Source organism: Phalaenopsis equestris, unplaced genomic scaffold, assembly GCF_001263595.1.
Source record: "Phalaenopsis equestris unplaced genomic scaffold, ASM126359v1 Scaffold000732, whole genome shotgun sequence".
In the NCBI taxonomy this organism is placed as follows: Eukaryota; Viridiplantae; Streptophyta; class Magnoliopsida; order Asparagales; family Orchidaceae; genus Phalaenopsis; species Phalaenopsis equestris.
The window spans coordinates 47,572-67,354 of NW_018165172.1; the positions used below are offsets into that span (position 1 = coordinate 47,572).

The 19,783-nt window shown below is 34.1% G+C and overlaps 2 protein-coding genes across 2 annotated transcripts; one reads left to right on the top strand and one right to left on the bottom strand.

The window, feature by feature from the left end:
* The first annotated feature begins 2,293 nt into the window (after positions 1-2,293).
* Positions 2,294-4,894, top strand: LOC110030519 (40S ribosomal protein S18-like). Its single transcript, XM_020733262.1, has 4 exons — positions 2,294-2,396; positions 2,511-2,671; positions 2,970-3,158; positions 4,746-4,894. The coding sequence occupies exons 1-4, from the start codon at positions 2,394-2,396 to the stop codon at positions 4,849-4,851; spliced, it is 459 nt and encodes a 152-aa protein (XP_020588921.1). The 5' UTR covers positions 2,294-2,393; the 3' UTR covers positions 4,852-4,894.
* Positions 4,895-14,167: 9,273 nt separating this feature from the next.
* On the bottom strand, positions 14,168-15,545 carry LOC110030515 (probable anion transporter 6). Its single transcript, XM_020733258.1, has one exon. The coding sequence runs from the start codon at positions 15,501-15,503 to the stop codon at positions 14,220-14,222; it is 1,284 nt and encodes a 427-aa protein (XP_020588917.1). The 5' UTR covers positions 15,504-15,545; the 3' UTR covers positions 14,168-14,219.
* Between the last annotated feature and the right edge of the window lie 4,238 nt (positions 15,546-19,783).

Consider the following 19,783-nt stretch of genomic DNA (forward strand, 5'->3'; position numbering starts at 1 on the left):
AAAATAAAGATTTACATAATTTTAATCCAAGTCCCATTAATTGAATACGTTAACTTGGATTAAATAAACAAAATAATTAAATTTGTTAGAGAGAGGGAAGATAGCTAAAGCATGTTCCATGATTAGTTTATTTGAATTGATAAAATCAATTCAATTAAATACGAAAAGGAATTATTTAGATCCATTACTTCAATTGATTTACTTACCTGGATTAATTAATTTAGATCAACAAAACTAATTTATGTAAGATAGAGAGAGAAGGACTGTTAACCATGTTCCAAATATGATTTTACTTGAATTCGTTAAAGATATTCAATTAAATTGAGTAGGAGGGAAATTCAAGGAATTTATTTTATTTTAAATAGATGAGTTATTTCAAAATTTGAACTTTAAAATGATATGTATTTGGAAATAATTTGAAAACCTTCCAAATAAGGTAAGTAATTTAGGTAGGTTACTGTGAAGGATAATTCAAAAGTTGAATTTAGAGTTTGAAGCCAAAATTTTAAAATAATTATGAGACGAAACTAATTACATGATTTAAATAAATCCAAAAAAGTAACGTACAGAATTTAGCCATGTATGTAGAATTATTCTTAAAGTATTTTAAAGAGAATGCAAATATCCTTGAATTATTCAGTCGTGAGAATTGCAATTTTAATTTTTCTAAGAGAATAATTCTCATGCATTGATAGTTTATCAATTAAATAATGGATAAATGAGAATGAGATGAATAATTCCTTACAAATGAAAGTAATTAATGGAGCTCATCCAATATTTATATGAATAATATTTGAGTTAATGCAAGTGAATTGGTGATTATATGAAGACATCTTTTTATGAAATAATTTAAAGTAATAAAAATAATTTTCAAGCTCTAAGGTGTCATCCCCAAGCCTGGGCTGGAAGCATGTAAAACTCTCACGTATTTCACCTTTTGAAGTCTATATGTTGGCATTCATCATTCGAACCACGACATCTACTATGTGTAACTTGGACATCTACAGATGCAACATACATGGATATTGACATTAAAAGATATTAAATAAAAACTGATGATATTTTTTATTTTTTTTTGAGCATTTCCTTAATTAGTTTATATAAGATTTAAACATTCACACAAAACCCAGCCCAAGTGCTGATTTGATTCAAAGTGTTGGTTAACTGAGCCAACTTTGGTGATTTACCTTAAATATTCGTAATATTAAACATCAGTATCATCTATATACATTTGTTGTCATCAAACAAGAAATATTATTTCATTTGACTCGTGAGGTTAACACTTATAATAAGCATGTCTTTGCTCGTGTCCTCAACCTTATAATTCTCTTGTAATATATCTAACTAGGATTCCTTAAACTCCTTAGAAAAGAATCCCCATGAACTTCACTTAAATAAAAATAAAAAAAACATATTTAATCATCCAAACAACTCCTTTAAATATGATGACAATGTATCTTTCCCATATGGTTAGTGTTTATATTAAAATTAAGGTAGCTTCAAAGTAAGGACATCGCGACACCTTGGCCCTAGAATCACTACCTATCAGTTGTGCATTTGCTATATTGTAACACCTAACTGTTAAGGGTTGACACTTATGCAATGAGATCTCAGTTTAACTAGTCTGGTTCAGGTGCTTTGACATCAATCATAATTTGGTGTGTGGGTATATGGGCATCATGATTGTTTATATATTCATTTATTTCATTACAATATAGATCTACAAATTTATTTACGCATAATATGATTATTTTCTAAATATTATTGTTTTGATTGTTATAGTTATTTCCCCCCATGTATTTACTTATATATATCTAACATTTAAACTTAATTTTCTTATATTTACATCACCTAAATCTTTCATATCAGTTATCACATAAAAAAAATATCATCATTTTATTTTGAAAATTTAAAATACATCTTTTCATGCATAAATAAGATGAACTATATGTAAAAATGGAAGTTTAGATATTAGATATGAAAATACATAGAAATTAAACGGTATTTATGTAAATTTTCCTAGATAAAAGTTGGGGACATTTACTTTGTATTTATATATCCAACATCTAAATCTTATTTTTTATACTTATATACCCCAAATTTTTCATATAATATAAATTGTCATTATTTAAAATTTTAGAAAGTAAAATCTATATTTCTATGCAATTTTGATAAGGTAGCTTATATGTAAAAATTGAAATATAGATGTTAGAAATGCAAATACAAAAGAATTAATAGACATGTATGCAAATCTTCAAAAGGGTTAACTATCACATATATAATATAAAGCTCATGTCGAAGCTAGGAATTGTCCAAAACCCTAGCGGCGGCTGTCTGCGAGGAGACGGTACAGAGAAACAGCAGCTTTGGGTTGCAAGAGAAAGCTAGCAGCCATGGCGAGGACATACCTTTCCTTACTTGCGATCATCGAAGCTTTCTTATTTAATCTTTGCCTGCCAGTTTTTTGTCTTTCAAATTCGCTAGTTCTTATTTTTTCTATTTAATTTCAGTCTCTTATCGCGAACGAGGATTTTCAGCATATTCTTCGCGTTCTTAACACGAACGTGGATGGGAAGAAAAAGATCATGTTTGCGCTCACCTCCATCAAGGGTATTGGCCGCCGATTTGCCAACATTGTTTGCAAGAAGGCCGATGTAGACATGAACAAGAGGTTCTCTTTTTTTTGATTTACACTTTTATTTTCTCAGTAGTCTTTGATTCATCAATTATGGGAGTTATTCTGTTGTGTTTCCATGCTTATGGAAGTCATGTTCATTTCATGTATTCTTCACATATCTCTTCATTTGCCATCTATTTTGCAGATGCAACCTTAGCTAGATGATTGATAGTTCATGAAGTCTTTCTCTGTTTCTTTGTGCTTTTCTTCTAAATATTTTAATTTGGCTTTGATTGGTCTTTTTTACTTAATATTAATTTTCTAATGTGATTTTAATTATGTGCATTTGTAGAGCTGGAGAACTTACAGCAGCAGAACTCGAGAATCTGATGACGATTGTAGCAAATCCCCGTCAGTTTAAAATCCCGGACTGGTTTTTAAACAGGAAGAAGGACTACAAAGATGGGAGATACTCTCAAGTTGTGTCTAATGCTTTGGACATGAAGCTCAGAGATGATCTGGAGCGTTTGAAGAAAATCAGGTCTGTTTCAGCCTGATTTTTATCTACTCGATTTCTATTATATGCAGGCTAATTTACGTGAATTGTTTCTTGAGCAGAATTTAATCTTATCTGTCATCATCTAACCAAATTTATTGTGAAAGTTTGGATTTTTAAGCTTTTGTGTTGCTTTAGGAAGTGTGTGTATGAGAATAACAGAAGTTTGCTTTTAAGTTTTAATGCATACCATATGTTAGATACGGCTCAAATGCGTTTATTTCTATCAAAAGTGTTGAAGGAATTACTAAACTGCTCTATATCCTTTGTACTCCCGCCTTTCATAAGCAAGTAGTGGCGAAACACTAGGAGATAAACATCTTCATCCACGTTTGAAAATCATATATGAAGAATAAACTCGGGCTCTCTTGTTTTTGATTCTGGTGTGTCAGAATCTATTGGAAGTTCTGTTATGTTCCCAATGGCGGAACGTTCTTTTGCAGGAACCAGTGTTTCTTTTAGAAATGAGGCCTTATAATGTAAGATATTTCAAATTACATGGTTTATTTTGAGTCGTTGGATTTCATTAAGGCTTTGAGAACTTATGATTTTTCATGTCTGTCTGCTAGTGATTCCAATTTAACTGGTATTAATGATGGAACAATGTTATTATGTTATCTTTCAATATTGAAATTTCCAATAATTATATTCTGTAATTCCACATTAGTTCATACTGACATACTGTAGCACTATGGTAAGTTTGGTGTGTACCTCTATTGCAAAATAGAGTAAATTGTTGCATGCCAAATTCTAATGTGGCAAGTCCAAGATTTTCTTTCTATCACTTAAAGAAATGGATTGTAAGGCCAGTCTTTTGCAGGAACCTGTGTTTCTTTTAGGAATGTGGCCTTATAATGTAAAATATTTCAAATTACATGATTTATTTTGAGTTGCTGGTTTTCATTCAGGCTTTGAGAACTTATGATTTTTCATGTCTGTCTGCTGGTAATTCCAATTTAACTGATATTAATGATGGAACAATGTTATTATGTTATCTTTCAATCGTGAAATTTCCAATAATAATTTTCTTTTATACCACATTAGCTCATACTGACATACTGTAGCTTTATGGTAAGTTTTGGTGTGTGACTCTATTGCAAAATAGAGTAAATTGTTGCATGCTAATTTCTAATGTGGAAATTCCAAGGATTTATTCTTTCTATCACTCGAAGAAATGGATTGTAAGGCCACTCTTTTTTTTTAAACAAGTTTGCAATGAAAATTGTATGAATTCAGATTTTATCAATAAAATTTGTTGGGTTATTTCTCTTCCTGCTCATTGGATAAAGAGGCTGAACTTATTTGGTTTGCTGATCACTTAAATCTACTCTTTTGCTTGTAAAAATGTTTTTATGCTTATTATACGTTCCCTTTTCCATTTTACATTTGAATCTGTTTTAAAATGTTAACTCCATATTTTTCTAATTTTTCTTCAAGCAATTGCAATACTCTGGTTTTTTTTGGCAATGTAATGTTGGTTATTAGAAGAGAGGTGTGGTCAAGCAGAGATTAATCTCATTGTAAACAAATTTTTTTTTTGTACGCATCATCATTTTTTCCAATCAAATGCAGGAATCATCGGGGTTTACGTCACTACTGGGGTCTTCGTGTTCGTGGGCAGCACACCAAAACAACTGGCAGGAGGGGGAAGACTGTTGGTGTTTCCAAGAAGCGATAAGCTTTATTCCATCTGCTTTCTAGTAGAAGTCATGTTGGTGTTTTGAAACTATAAGTCCCATTTTATTTTGTTTTTCAGCTTGATTATTTGAAAGATTTTTATTTTTTGGGATAAAATGTGTGTTTTAACCAAGATCACTTTAATTAAGTTTTCGGTGATATTTCTGTTGGTCTTGAATTGGAATTAATTGCTTCACAGACTAAGTCTTGAAAGAAATTTGAATGAGAATGCTTATAGAGTGACTTAAGATAATCCACTTTAATTAAGTTTTCAGTGATATTTCTGTTGGTCTTAATTGGAATTAATTGCTTCACAGAGTAAGTCTTGAAAGAAAATTGAATGAGAATGCTTATAGAGTGACTTAAGATAATGTTTCCTGACCAAAGCTTTCTCATTACATTCAAATATGGGGTATTTATAGAGGCTTTTTGAGTTGACATAATGATGTTGCTTAATAATAAATGGTTTGGATGATTTGAATCATCGTGTTCTCACTACTGTTTGGGGGCAGCACACCAAAACAACTGGCAGCAGGAGAAAGACTGTTGGTGTTTCCAAGAAGCGATGAGCTTTATTCCATCTGCTTTCTAGTAGAAGTCATGTTTGTGTTTTGAACTAAAAAAACCAGCCCAAGCATGTCTTCAATGCTTCAACATTCAATCACAATTTTGTTTTGTTTTTCAGCTTGATTATTTGAAAGTTTTTTTTTTTTTTGGGGTAAAACGTGTGTTTTAACCAAGACCCACTTTAACTAAGTCTTCGGTGATATTTCTGTTGGCCTTGAATTGGAATTAATTTCTCCACGGAATCATTCTTGAAAGAGATTTGTATTTAAACGCTTACAGAGTGATTTGACATAATGTTTCCTGTACAAAGTTTTCTCATTCCAAGCAGATATGGAATATTTATAAAGGCTTTTAGAGTTCAGATTAAGTTGTTGCTTCATAATAAATGGCACGCATGATTCTTTCCATAAATGGTTTGGATGCTAAACCTATTATTAACAACTTGGTAGAAGATAAGGATTGCATGGGGGTGTCAATCACTCAACATTGAGTCTTATGCCTCGTATCTTAAAGGCCTAGTGGGTTCAGGCTTAAGCTGGTAAGATGGACTCACATATGTTTGGTTTTTCACATTTCGTGTAAATGATTTGCTTTTAAGATCAACAGATGAAGTTGATTGTGTGGTTCTTAATGCATCCTGTAAATCGGTTGAATATGCATTTCATATAACTTTTTTTAGGCGGTGTATGCCTACAATTTGGAATTACGTTGAACAGGTTTTATCAAATCCGAGATTTATCTAACCTCGTGAGCGATTATAGAGACGACAAGCGACGTCCCATAAATCTGTCTTGTAGGTGGATTTAATAAGTTCGGATTTACGTTGTAGGATAGACAAAATGCGAAGAAATCGATGAAACACGATAAATTTTGAATTAACGGAGCATTGGATTTAGTTTTTTGTTTTTTTATTTTTTTATTTTTTTAATATGTTTGGGGGGATTTAAGTTAAATCCATGGCTAAATCTCATAAATGGTATGTACCAAACATCCCCTTGGTATTTCAACCTTATTTGAGTTTCAAAATGATGTTTTTTTAAGGAATCAAAGTATCTCTCTTGCTAGTGTTAGTTTATGTTGCATTTAATCAACATGCTATCATGAACTTTGACGTGCTGTAGAGTGTGAATGAGATCATCAAAATAGCAATGAAAAGACAAGCGATCCATATTTTGTTCTCTTGGTTCAGGAGGTTGAGGCCTCACTCGGTCATAATTATTATTATCTTTAGATTAGCTCTGGAGTTTTTCTTTCTCTTGGGTGAAGTTATTTGCAACTTAGACTATGTCTAAAAGAAGCCCTTGTAGTGTAAACTAGGTCTAGAGTTGAACTCACCATCTGCTTCAACACGACACGTCTGATTTAGCAAAAATGTTGGCTTCGGATTCAATTACTCCAATATCTACGTGTAGTTCATTGGAATAGATAACTTTAGGGCCAATGTTAAAATAGTTATATGTTAACAGATGAGAACAAGGAGAAAGATGGGCATAGAACTCATCCTCGCGGAAAATATTAGTCTTCTTCTTCCATTTAATTAGTAGAATGCGTACACTAATCATTTTGCTCTGGTTGTTTTTCTCATATATAATGTTTTTGAGACCAATAGGTTTATTGTGGCTAGTAAGTGGTCAATATACTGATACACGAGGCAGTCCGGAGCTAAAGAATTTGGATTTGTAGCTAATTCACGACGCTCTTGAATGCTCTTGAACGCGTCTTATTGCAACCGGCTCCCTGATATTAAGCAAAATGATTGAAGACATGGAGGTGTGCTGGATCACTTGTCATTGCAAATGAGCCCTGCTGGCGTGGAGTGACCCCATGTGACAATAGTTTATCTCTAGCAATGGTATAGAGAAGAAGAATTGCCGTTGCACTTTGTTGCTGCTCAGGCATCCAGGAAAAGTGGCTCATAGTTGGTTACTATTATAATTCAAGGTTGTGGGGCATTAAAAAAGCCTAATGATTGGGTTTGTTGAAGACATTAGGCAGAAGTGGTCACCATGGAGGTTATTTGTTAGTTATCATTATCAAAAAATTTAGTAGGGCAAACTAATTATTTATTTCTGTCTTGGCTGAGAGGAATGGTAACACTAAAATGCAATATGGTTAATATCCTTTTTTACTTCAATTGACCTAACTTGGCTATAGAGACTTGAATAGTTTGTTAAATTGATCAATTTGGCCAATACGTACTTTATGTAATTCATGTTAATAGTTTAAACAGGGAAGTATCCATTGGCTAAGCTAATTAATTCTAATTGACTTAAATAAACTCAGTTGACTAACAACTTTTAAATATGGCAACAAATATGAAATTAATTCTAGCAATTGAACATGAAGGTTTTTTAGGATGTGTAATATGATTTAATTGAATTATTTTTATTTCATCAAGTCTCATCATTTTTGGTCAAAGAAGTCGAATTTTCTCACTAAATAGAGACAACTATTTCCCAAATAGTTTAACCAAATTGCTAAATCAAACTAAATACTTGAAAGAAATCGTAGCCAAGAGCGTTACGAGAATAGTTTTAGTTCATCTCATCATATTTTCAATACTCTATGTTGGTCAACTTAATAAAAATGGTTTGCTTCCTTCTGTTTGAGTCCAAATGGACAACACTCACTTCCTATGCAGTTTAGCTCAACCAATTGGTTGAACTAAACCTTTGAACTTGATTTTAGTTCAAGATGTTAGTCCAGTTGAGTCTAAGGTATTGCCATAGTTGGAAAATGGGTTATCATGATCCATTTTAATTTGTTGGGCCAAAATTAGCTAATCCATACAACAAATTAACCTTTGCCATAGCCTAATGATTTTTAAATGATGGCTAAACCCAAGCTTAATGGTGGTTCATTATTAACTACACTTTACCAATCAAAACTCTCCACTCCTGATATCACTTTAAGGCTCCTAGAAGGTATTTGAGAAGCGGATTTTGCGGAGAGGTGATTGTGGAATAGTGAGGGAAAGCTAATTTGTGTGGCTGACACGTTTGGAAGAGATTGAGGGGATATATGTTGTTGGACAACTAGTTTGATGCCGTGATGACTGTCTTGGTTGAATTCAACAAAGGGAACTTTGAATCGGCAATGTTTGGGTGGCAAGGAGGTTTTATCACATGTTATTGTGCAAGATACAAACACACACTTCCAAAAGGAAGAACAAATAACACTCATGCAAATAATCATATATGACAATATTTATACTACTCAAAATAATACAAAAGTTCTTCAAAATGGAAAATAACAAGATGCATATTATTGCCTCATGGAAAAAGCATAATAAGAAATAAAAAATCAGAAAGAAATGTAAAAAGAAAAAAAAAATGCTGGAATTTATCTGGATTTCATCACGTGAGGGATATTTACCGCGATCGTGGACAACTTTGTGATAGTAGGAATCGTTGCACATGGTTTCAGTGTTCGCGTCATTTTCCCAGGTAGGAGAGGCTTTGTCTTATTCTATGGAGGCTTTTGGAATCGATTTTCCCAGGTAGGAGAGTCTTATATCGTAGTCTCACTACAAAATCTATGCTCACATGCATGTAAAATAACTTTGAATCATTTTCCCAAGTAGGAGAGGCTTTGTCTTATTTTATGGAAGCTTTTGGAATCGATTTTCCCAGGTAGCAGAGTCTTCTATCGTAGTCTCAAAAATCTATGCTCACATGCATGTAAAATAACTTTGAAACAAGTACATCCTTTTAAAATTCTCTTGATAGAATACATGTACATCATTTTTTGGCACAAAAAGAGTTGAAACTGCATATAGATGGGTATTCTCACAAAGCGGGTCTTGAGCCATTAGATCTGTAATCTACTTTTTTTACTCATCACACTCAGTTGGGAATATATGTTAAATAAGTTTGGAGGAACCGACTTTGGATTGAAATATATGACAGACTGGAGCACTTTCAATGGAAATCACCCAGATGGTACTATTAGTTATGATGATCGATAACTCTCCCAATATGGGCTATCCCTTTTTGATTATCAGTTCCTCGGGCTCACTATCTTCCAATATAATTATTGTTAATTCTTTTGTAATATGTTTCTTAAGCTTGGCTTGAATCATTAGCATCGTCTCTCGCCAGTTGGAAGTTAAGACTCCTCTTTAACACTTTATTTTCTCTTGTGTAATTGTACGTTTCTGCAATTGTTTCCTGCTCATTGAAAGAGACCACCTTCTTGTTTGGGCAATCAAACGTGATGTGGCCAAAATCATTACACTCGAAGCATTTATTCCCAGGGAATGAATTTGGGAGAGCTCGCTATCATCACATTTTCTCCACTCTGTCTGGGTTGGGTTGTGTGTTCAATTAGGTGTACTCTGACTAGTTGATATGATGACTGAACTCTATTTGAAGGATGTTGTAGACTAATATTGCCGTGTTCTCTCTTCACCTTCAGTGTTAAGGTCTGGTCATCTTATAATGTCTAATAAGGCTGCAATTGTACAATATTGCCAAAGGAAGATCTTAATCTTCTCAAATATCGAGCTATGGTTTCCTCATCGGGCTTCACTGTCTCGCACTTCAACATAAGCTGCTCGAACTTTGTTGTGCTTTCCTCAATTGAGAGATCTTTCTATTGTAACTAGTGAAGTCCGAAGAACATATATTGTTTGTAATTTACTGCTAGGTACTTGCATTATATCCTAATTTTATCTTAGATAACTGGCTGCTTGTTCTGTTGATTGATCTCTATTTGAGTGGTGGTGTGAACTTAATATCGTTGTGTTGTCTTTTCACATTCAGGGCTAATGTTTGGATATCTTGTAATGTCGAATAAGGCTTCAAAACCATCATAGTGCCAATGAACGATCTCAATCCCCTCAAATATCGAGCTATTGGGTTGTCTTCGGGCTCCACTAGCTCAAACATTAACATGAACTTGTTTTTGTATTCCTCTATTGAGAGATCTTTCTAATGTAACCGGTGAAGTTTTAAGAACATATCACACATGTATTGTACTGGTAGGTACTTGCTATATATCTTTCATTTAATCTTTTGATCATTTAGAGATTTTGGCTAATGTTGGTGTAAGCGTTTCAAGTTTTCTCATCACAGAAATGCATTATTCTTTAACCTAGTGGCGACTAGCTTTATCATTTTGTTTGGTGGAACATCCTTGTACTTTAAGATCCATTCCATTATTTGGAGCCACTAGAACTCATCTTGGTCCATGTGACCGTCAAAATCTTATAAATCCACTTTTACTCTAAATTCCCGACTTCTACTTTGATATTTCATGTCAAATCATCATGATATTTATTCTTTTGTTACTAAATACTTTTCGGTGGAATTGATTCATTTTTCTTCAATCAATCTGACAAGTTACCATTGTAGCTATAAGTGACATCATCAGATTATTTTCTCTTAAGGGCGACAAATCTCTATTGCAGCTAGATGTAAGATTGTAAATCAAGGTTGGTCAGGGGCTTAGATTTTGGTGGTAGATATCGAGGTAAATTTTCAATGGAGCTAGAAAGGTTTACCTGGGTGAATTTTCGGTGACCCCGGAAAAGTTGGGGTTTGAAAGTTATATATTTAGGTTTAGAATTATGGCAGGAATGACTCGGGTATGATGTGGATTTTTGGGTAGGCGGAGGAATGACGGGAGAGAAAAGTTTGGGTTTGAAAGTTATATATTTAGGTTTAGAAATTATGGCAGGAATGACTCGGGTATGATGAGGGTATGTGGATTTTTGGGTAGGCGGAGGAATGACGGGAGGTTGTGCGCCGTGATTATGGGCTATTCCTGTTGTCCCGCTGTCTTGTAGATCGCGTCGCATGGTTTCAGTGCTTGTGTCAACACCACTTGCAAGTATTGTAGCCTCTCTCTCTCTCTCTCTCTTCAATTGCATGGTTCGAAAATAATTTGATATATTGAATTGGTGCAAATCCAACTATTAGCCATTGCTAATGCATGGCCATATTGCTCGATCAGGAGTCATATTAGGACGGTTGAGTTAACTGTTGGGAGGCCTTCTTCTTGAACGCCCTTGAATATGTCCTATAGCCTCAGCCATTTTTGACAATCACCGAGTTGCTTGGGCCAATAATAGACCTGCAATTAAATTCTGGTCTTCATAGGGCCATTACGCTAGAGTGAACTAAGACAATCTTTAGCAGGTGTAGCATCAAATCCAGCAGGCTCATCATCTCTACAGATAACAATCTCACTTGCCTCAATGGCGCTGGTCTGTTGGCGCAACTGGCCAAACCAAGCTCTCAATTCAGCTTCACGGAACCACCCTTGAGCTCCCTAGCGAGCGAATTCCTCAGGTTGAGTTCAGGCCAAGCGTTTGGAACGTAGCTAGTTCTGAAGGAAGATGATGCCTGGTGCCATTGAATTTCATTTTGAGATTTAATGATCTGTGGTTCGGCTAAGAATATTGGCTCAATAATGTGAAGAAAAATAGGATTTCGGTGATTTTGAGGCGTCTTCATTAAATTTTTGGCTTTTTTGGGGGCAGCATTGTGTTGTAGTGTCGCCATACACTTTTGTGTTTGGTAAAATTGTGTTTAGTCTGGTTTTTTCAAAATGTTGCAATAGAAAGTTGCAATTTGCAACTTGACCTGCCTTAGTGTGGTGACTGTTAAAAAGCTGTGGTTTGATTTTTTGAAAATAAAATATGTAATAGTCTTTGTATCTTTTTAAACAATTTTTTTTTTTTTTTTTTTTTTTTTTTTTGTAGCTAGCTGTTTCTTCAAACAGTTGCAGTGGCCTCAAACGGATTATGAACTTACCTTGCGAGTCAAATTGCACGAAAGTTTAAGCTTAAATGCATTGAAGGGTGGCGAATTTAGGAAAAATATTTCTTTGACAAAATTCCTTAATTTTCTAATTAGTATTTTTTTTTTATCAAATGGGTTTTAAAAACTCCCCAAACTTATTGAAATAATTGATTATACCTTGCCGAACCTATGAAAACTATTTTAGGCTATGATGATTATATACTTCATGTTATGATATTTTGAACCCTAAATTTCTTTTTTTTAAAACTTTAACCATTAGATTTTCATTCCAATATGTTCATGAAATTCAGATGTTCCATGCACGTGTTTCTGTTGCCTTTGCTACATAAATAATTTATTTTTTTTAAAAAATATATATTTTTTATTTTATAGAACATAGCATTTGGTTTATCTATTTATTTTATAATTCAACTTATTAATTAAAATATTTAAAATAATTTTTAGGTATTTTGAATATTTTTAAAATAAATAGTATTATTGGTAGCCGTTAACTATTGCTTGCTGAATGCTAACTATCGCTAGTGTTGGCAGTTGAATGATGCCAAGACAATATAAAAATTAAATATTATTTGCTTTAATATATTAAATATGTTTTATTCAAATAAAAAAAAAGTGATCTGAGTTAGCTGCTTGTGATGAGCCGTAAACAGAGGAGTTCAAATGGTTTCTTTTATTTTTCTAGACTTCCTTCAAGCAGTGCTTGATTGTCAGTGTTGAATCCGAAACGACCTGAGAAGCACACCTAAGGAATAGAGTGTAGAATATGAGTGTGTGTGAGAGAGAGAGAGAGTGCACAATAATGAACAATAGATTGAGAGAATTGTGTAGCTGTTTATTCATGAAATGATTCCCTATTTATAAGCAAAGATGGTGCAATAGATAGAGTTACATTTACGCCCCTATTTGGTGGGGACTATACATATTATTCTAGGAATTTTGCTCAAGGCTTAGTTGCTCCGAGATCGATTGGCTGGGCTTGGTAGGCCTTCGAGTTTTGTAGGTTGACTGGATTTGGTGTTCTCTATCGCTCAGCTGTGTTATCAAAGTCCCGGCAGGTGTACAGTTGGGGAGCAAGTGGTTCAGTTTATGTAATTGGAAGGCTAGGTCTGTAGAAGCTATCGGTCGGCTCGTCTTCCTACCGACTAGGAGTCGATAGAGCTGATTGGCTAGGTCTTGACGATCGGTATGTGTAATGGTCATCGACCATTGACTCTCATCGAAGAGCTTCTGTCGGCAGAGTGAAGTAAGGATATCGGGCAAAAGGTGAATTGTCGTAATACGACAAGTAGCCTGCCCTTACACAGAGGTTGTTGGTCGTCTCGGGGTTCTCATAAGATCTGATGGATGTCCCTTCATCGGGCTTGATTGATCAGAGTGTTAGATTTGAATGATCATTTATCTTGTGACTGGGCGAGTCACTTGGCTCGTGCCACTGCTCATCCTCGTAATCCATTGGCCTTGTGTTTGATTCATCTGGTCGAGCATTTGAGTTCCCCAGATCTTCTATTAGTGGATCTACCCTTTAATATCATTATTCTCCTAAACCATTGGATCTCCTTATGATTCCTGCTCCTCAATTTTTGTGTACAATCATAAACATGAATTTGCTACAATTTTATTCAGCTCAATTCATTAATTATCGAGTTGAACACAACTCACTCAAAGATTTTGAATTTTTGTTATAGGATTGACTTTCTTTTTCTATTTCCAGTCTTTCTTCAAACATTGGTGGCTCGTACATAGAATATTCGATAGCTAATACTATAAAAAAATTCACCAAAAAAATCTTCCAATAAATAACAATAAAAAATGACAATATGGATTGGAATGAAATTTCTTGCTTAGAGTTAGAAAAAAGGATCTAAAAATGGTGTTGACCTCTGTAAGATTCCTCTGCAAGATTCCCCATTTGATTGAGGTTAATTGGAAAAGAAAAAAAAAATTGATTTAAAATTCAATAAATGCTCTCAAAATCATATCAAATATAATGATTTTATTTAGCATGACTGCAATAAATATCTATAAAGATACATTTTCAATCAAATATTCTTTCCCCTCTTGAGAACATTAAGAAAATTACAGAACTAAAAATGCAAAGATAACCTGGAATAAAGAATACTGGCTTCCAGCTCTCTGGACTAGATAGATGCCTATCATTAATGTTAGCAATCTCCAGAATCCTCCCAGTGATTCCAACGCCAATGATACCTGCTAATGTCCCAGCTGTATTTGAAACTCCCATCACAATCCCAGCATAACCTGGAGCTATATCCAAATGGTTCACAGCAAATCCAGCTCTCCCCAATGCCAAGAAACCCAAAGAAACTGAAGAACAAAGCACAGTCCCAGCAGAGGTTTTAAATAGAGGTAGGCAAAATAAAGCGAATGCGGAAACAACGAATCCGACGGTATTGAGAAGCTTGCGGGTTTTTGTCACGGATAAGATCCTCCTTGTGATGAGGTGATCAGCTACTACTCCACCCACATTAGAAAAAATGAACATGTTCAGATAAGGTAGCATCTTTGATGATCCCATCTCCTGAAGACTGAGTTGAAGTCCAAGCTCAAAGTAAGTTGGAAGCCAGTTCATCAAAACATATAATGCATAGTGAAAAGTGAAGTTGTTCACCACAATCGCCCAAACTGGCAAGCTGCACATCATCCTTGTCCATGGGATTTTTGATAGATGCTGCAAATTCCCCTTCTCTTTAATTGGTAATGCTGTTGCCTTGGGGTGGTAGGAATTAGATGGGTCACTTGCAAACTTTAACCAAAGGATGCACCAAGTGAAGCCCAATGCCGCTTCAACATAAAATATGGACTGAGGACCTTGAAGTTTAATCAAACCTGGAAGCAAAAGCATGGCTGCGGCTGCACCAAGATACATGCCAGAAGTGGTAAGAGAAACGGATCGGGAACGCTCATGGGGTGGGATCCATTGTGCCAGAATTGTGTGGATAGAAGGAAAAATGAAGCCTTGAGCCGCCCCGACAAGAAGACGGGAGATCACCAATACGACGACTTTGTTTGGGTTCAATGGAACTAAGGCACATATGGAGGACCAAGTGAGAAATGACAAAAGCAAGATGCGCCTGCCTCCGAAACGTTGTGCAGCCCATCCACCAGGGATTTGTGAAAGAACATACCCATAGTAGAATGTTGAGAGTATCAGACCTTTGCTAGATTGATTTATACCAATGGAATTGGCAGCAGCGGTGTACGCAACTGAAAAGCCCATTCGCTCGATGTAGAAAACATTTGTGCATAAAAATGTCAAGACGACAATCACATATCGCTTTGGAAATTTCATTCCTTCCATGATTTAGAGTTACTTTTGAGCTTCTTCATATCATCTTTTCAACTGGAAAAATATAAAATTTGTAAGAAAAACACACAGCACACTTTCTTGAATCAGGATGGCGTTACAGGGAGGATAATTGGTCTTACACTGCTTGTGAGGATCTTTACTATTTTGGATACAAAAGTAATTGTTAGAAATAAAAAAATCAATAGCAATCATATACTAATACAATTTTAAACAAGGTAAATAAAATGCCAACAAATTTTTGTGGAAATTAGAAGGGTATGATTTTTCATTACATGTTCAACATGCTAAGAGAAGAATGTCATCCACATCATCATTATCATTAGCCTCATCTAAAATAATTTGGGCTACTTCTATACAATGTTACCATAGGTTAACTCATTCTCCCTCTAATCCTACGTTTAATTATTTGTCTAATGGGTGTATTTTCAACCATTATCATTCAAATCTAAACCACCTAATTTTATGTTCAATTATCATTTTTTTATAGAAATCATTCAGACCATTACTCTAATACAATCATTTCTTAATTGTATCTTCCTAATTGTCACACATTCAAAGAAACATTCTCATTGTTATTGTGCGCAACTTAGATAACAAAACTTTAAAAGATAAGTATACTTTTCTCAAGCAACAATGTCCAACCCAATCATATCAACAAGAGAGAGAGAGTAAAATAAACTTATAATCAAAGAAATGTGATTGCTGTAGAAAAACAATCAAGAAAAAATCATAGTTTAACAATACTAAAATAAAATAAAATAAAATAAATAACTTAAAAAAATACCATCTAAAATGTTAACCGATATGTACCTGTACAAGAATTTTATAGGAAATGGTTCTCCCTTACTTGTATAACAGCTAAGAGGTCTAAAGTACTTAAAGAAGTTATAATAGGGTTGGCAAATAAAACTTTTTAATTGTAAAATGCATAAAAATACAGTGCAAAATAAAATTTCCTGATTTCCAACATTTAACATGATTCGGAGGTGAAATCAAAATCCAAAAACATTATAAACACAAGTAATTTGAATTGTGGTATTTTCAATATGCCAAAGGTGCAAAGCATGTCCAACTATTTGGGATAAGCTGTATGAATTCACATTCTCCATTCCATACTGCTAGTGCTATAATTTTTTTAAAAAGGTTAGAGGATTTTAACTAGTACCCTGTGTTGGAAAATGCCTGAACTATGGCAAACAGAGACGGAAAATCTAGAAATGGCTAGGCTTCCAGGAAGTAATAGCAATGCTCTCATTATGGATCATGCTGAAAATCCTCATTGGAAAATAGTCCACATCTCTCGTATATAATAAAAAGTTCAAATTGATGGAAATTATAAAGGGAAATCAGACAAGAATCAAACAAACTGAAATCCTACATAAATATTCAATTGTTTAATACGCAAATAATAATGTTTAAGTTGGTATTTAATAGACTGGAATAGTTCAGATGCTAATAAAACAATGAGATCCTGTTCCTAATTAAAGAAGAACATGTTACGGCCCCTTTGGCTGTAAATAGGATTAAATTAAGCTTGAATAATTTGCAAATTTTGTTTTAATAGAACTTTCATGTCTCTTTTGAATCTTGGCATAAATTTTATGCTTAATGCATTTCTGAGAATGTTGAAACCGGAATTGTTCATGAATTACATCAAAATCCTACTAATACTAAGTGATGATATGAGAGAATGAGTAAGAGAGGGAAATAAAGAAGAGTTTAGAGTACAAAGATCTGAGATTTTAACTAAAATATATCATTTAAAAGAAATTGCATTACCAGGGCTCCTTCCACAACCCATTATTTATAATTTTAAGTTGAGATTTGAGCACTACAGAAAAAACTACATATTTAAGTAACATGAATAACAAAAGTACATAGAGGCCCCATGTGTGCAACCTGACTAAACAATTGGACTTGTAGCCAAATTTATGGAAGCTCACTGCTCTAACTCGTCATATTTACTGAGTAGTTCTCGAGCTTCGGGGGCTACAATGTGCAAATTTAACCTGACAAACTCATCTTGCATTGGGCAGGTTTACTATGAGCTTGGCGAGTTTAGCTAGTAGGATAGGTTGAGTTCATAGCTACTCAAGCTAGCTTTAGGGTACCCATATTGAGTTGGGCGAATTCATGCTATTGAACCTCAAAAGATTTCCTTCTCGCAGTAATCTTCATCCGCCAACCCTGTGATCATCGCCTAAATTGCACAAATCTCAATTTCTATAATCACCATTAATGTCATAGATCTTTGCTCACCCAATGAAAGAAATCAAACCTCTGATCACATCTGTTTGAAGAAACTGTAGAGACAAACGACACTGTTAATGTCAAGTACTACTTCAAGAACTATCCATTTGAAGCACATCAAATGGTTGAAAATTTAGGAATTATCATTTGATATGACAATAGTTAATGAAAATCTTTATAATGAAATGTATGAGCAAGCCTCAATCATTGCCTCATTTGAGGCATGAATCCTTCTCTTCTAGTGACCTTGTCCTTAAGATTGAGCTTGTAAGTTAATCCAATAGAGGTTACGACCATCCATTCAACCACAATCTCTCAACAGGTTCCTTCCTGTGCACTGGATCAAAAGTGAAGTAACAAAAAATAAGCTTGATTAATGGCCGCTTAAAGAGCTTAATCCATGCTTTCGATAGACTTAAGGGTGGAGACAAGCCCAGATACTATCAGGTACAACATCAGTCAATGTTATAGCTATGATAGTTCCCATATCTTTCATTATTTTTTCATATAAGACTTGCATAAAACATCCACAGCATAAGAGAGAGATTTTTAAATTGATGCTAAGCTTTACTAACATGTGATAATATCCTCGAACATGTCATTATTATCATTTACTTAAATAATATTGAAATTAGTACATCCAAAATTTACATCAAAATGAAAAGACGAAGATGGGGGTGATGCTGCCACATTTTGTGTTGGGTATGCAGTTTGTGGGTCTTTTAAAGATTCGCCAATCTGAAAATAATATTTTCAAGACCTTATAAGTATGTGCTACTTTATCATCAAAAGTTTCAACTTGTGGAACAATACTCGATTGGAAAAAAATTAAAATCTATAAAAGAATTGTTATGATCTATGTCTCTAATGTCAACATTAGTTTTGAAATCTACAAAATCAACGAAATCTTAGAATTGCAGAGGGAATTGGTTCTTTATGGAATCATTTGAGATTAATGAGGATAGATGTGACAACCTGTTCTTTTCTAGAGGTGCCATTAAATGATCCAACTAATAATCTGACCCAAATCTAACTTAAAACATTCGAGTTTAAGCAGATCTACTAGTATTTAGGTCAGATTTGGTGTAAATTATAATTCAATTATTATTTAGATTAGATTTAGTTTGATCCAAAGAATTCAAAAAATGACCTAATTATTACTCAGGTTCATTTTAGAATAGTTAAGGTTAGGCTAACGTGATTTTACAAGTTATATTTGGTTACTTGGATGACTTTGATCTAAAAAAAATGCATAATCTATATAATAAATAAGTTAAACAAGTCATGTTTGGGTTAAGAAGGTTAGGGTCAAGTTGAGTTTGAAATAAATATTTTGTCCTCACTTAATAAACATAACAAATTCAGATTAAAGATATTCTAGTCGAGTCAACATCGAATTAGACTCAAACCTTGTCCATTAAAGCAAATTAATACCCTTAGATCTTGAAGTTCTTTAGCAACAAGAATATAATGGCATGAACATTGACTTGTTCTTGTTTCTAAACAAAACCAAATTTGCCTAGTTGCAGATTGATTTATCCAAACGAAACAATGTAGGTCGTTTCCAACATAGTAGATATAGTTTGTTTGCGTGTTTCCGACAAAGATCTAGGCCGGTGCTATGAGATTTTTGAACACAAAGGTGGATGAGGCCGACATAATTGGCATTCAAGATAGGCTAATAGTGACGGCTGCTTTATAGAAATCTGGCTAAGGTGATGGCATTGCATCTTAACTTGGGAACCATAGAAGACCACAATCAGTAAGAGCAACTAGTGTTTCTTCGGGTCACCGAGTTAAGGAGGGCAAGATAGAGTTAGTTGTGGGACATCTAGAATTTTGAGCACCATGAGTTCTTTTTTTATGAAGAAGAGCATCATTTTGTAGATCCAAATCTCATCTTTAACATTTTAGGTTGTTCATTTTCTATGTCATCATCCACTCTAAGGGGTTGCTTGGTTTCAATCAGGAATTAACCTGAATAGTATTTAGTAAATCCTGTAAATCAGGATTTATCAAAT

Bases quoted from the DNA above. Each gene is read 5' to 3' on its own strand.
- LOC110030519 (XM_020733262.1), top strand. The intron at 2,672-2,969 runs GTTCTCTTTTTT...GTGCATTTGTAG, and splicing joins GATGTAGACATGAACAAGAG to AGCTGGAGAACTTACAGCAG. The intron at 3,159-4,745 runs GTCTGTTTCAGC...AATCAAATGCAG, and splicing joins GAGCGTTTGAAGAAAATCAG to GAATCATCGGGGTTTACGTC.
- LOC110030515 (XM_020733258.1), bottom strand. From the start codon at position 15,503: ATGGAAGGAATGAAATTTCCAAAGCGATATGTGATTGTCGTCTTGACA.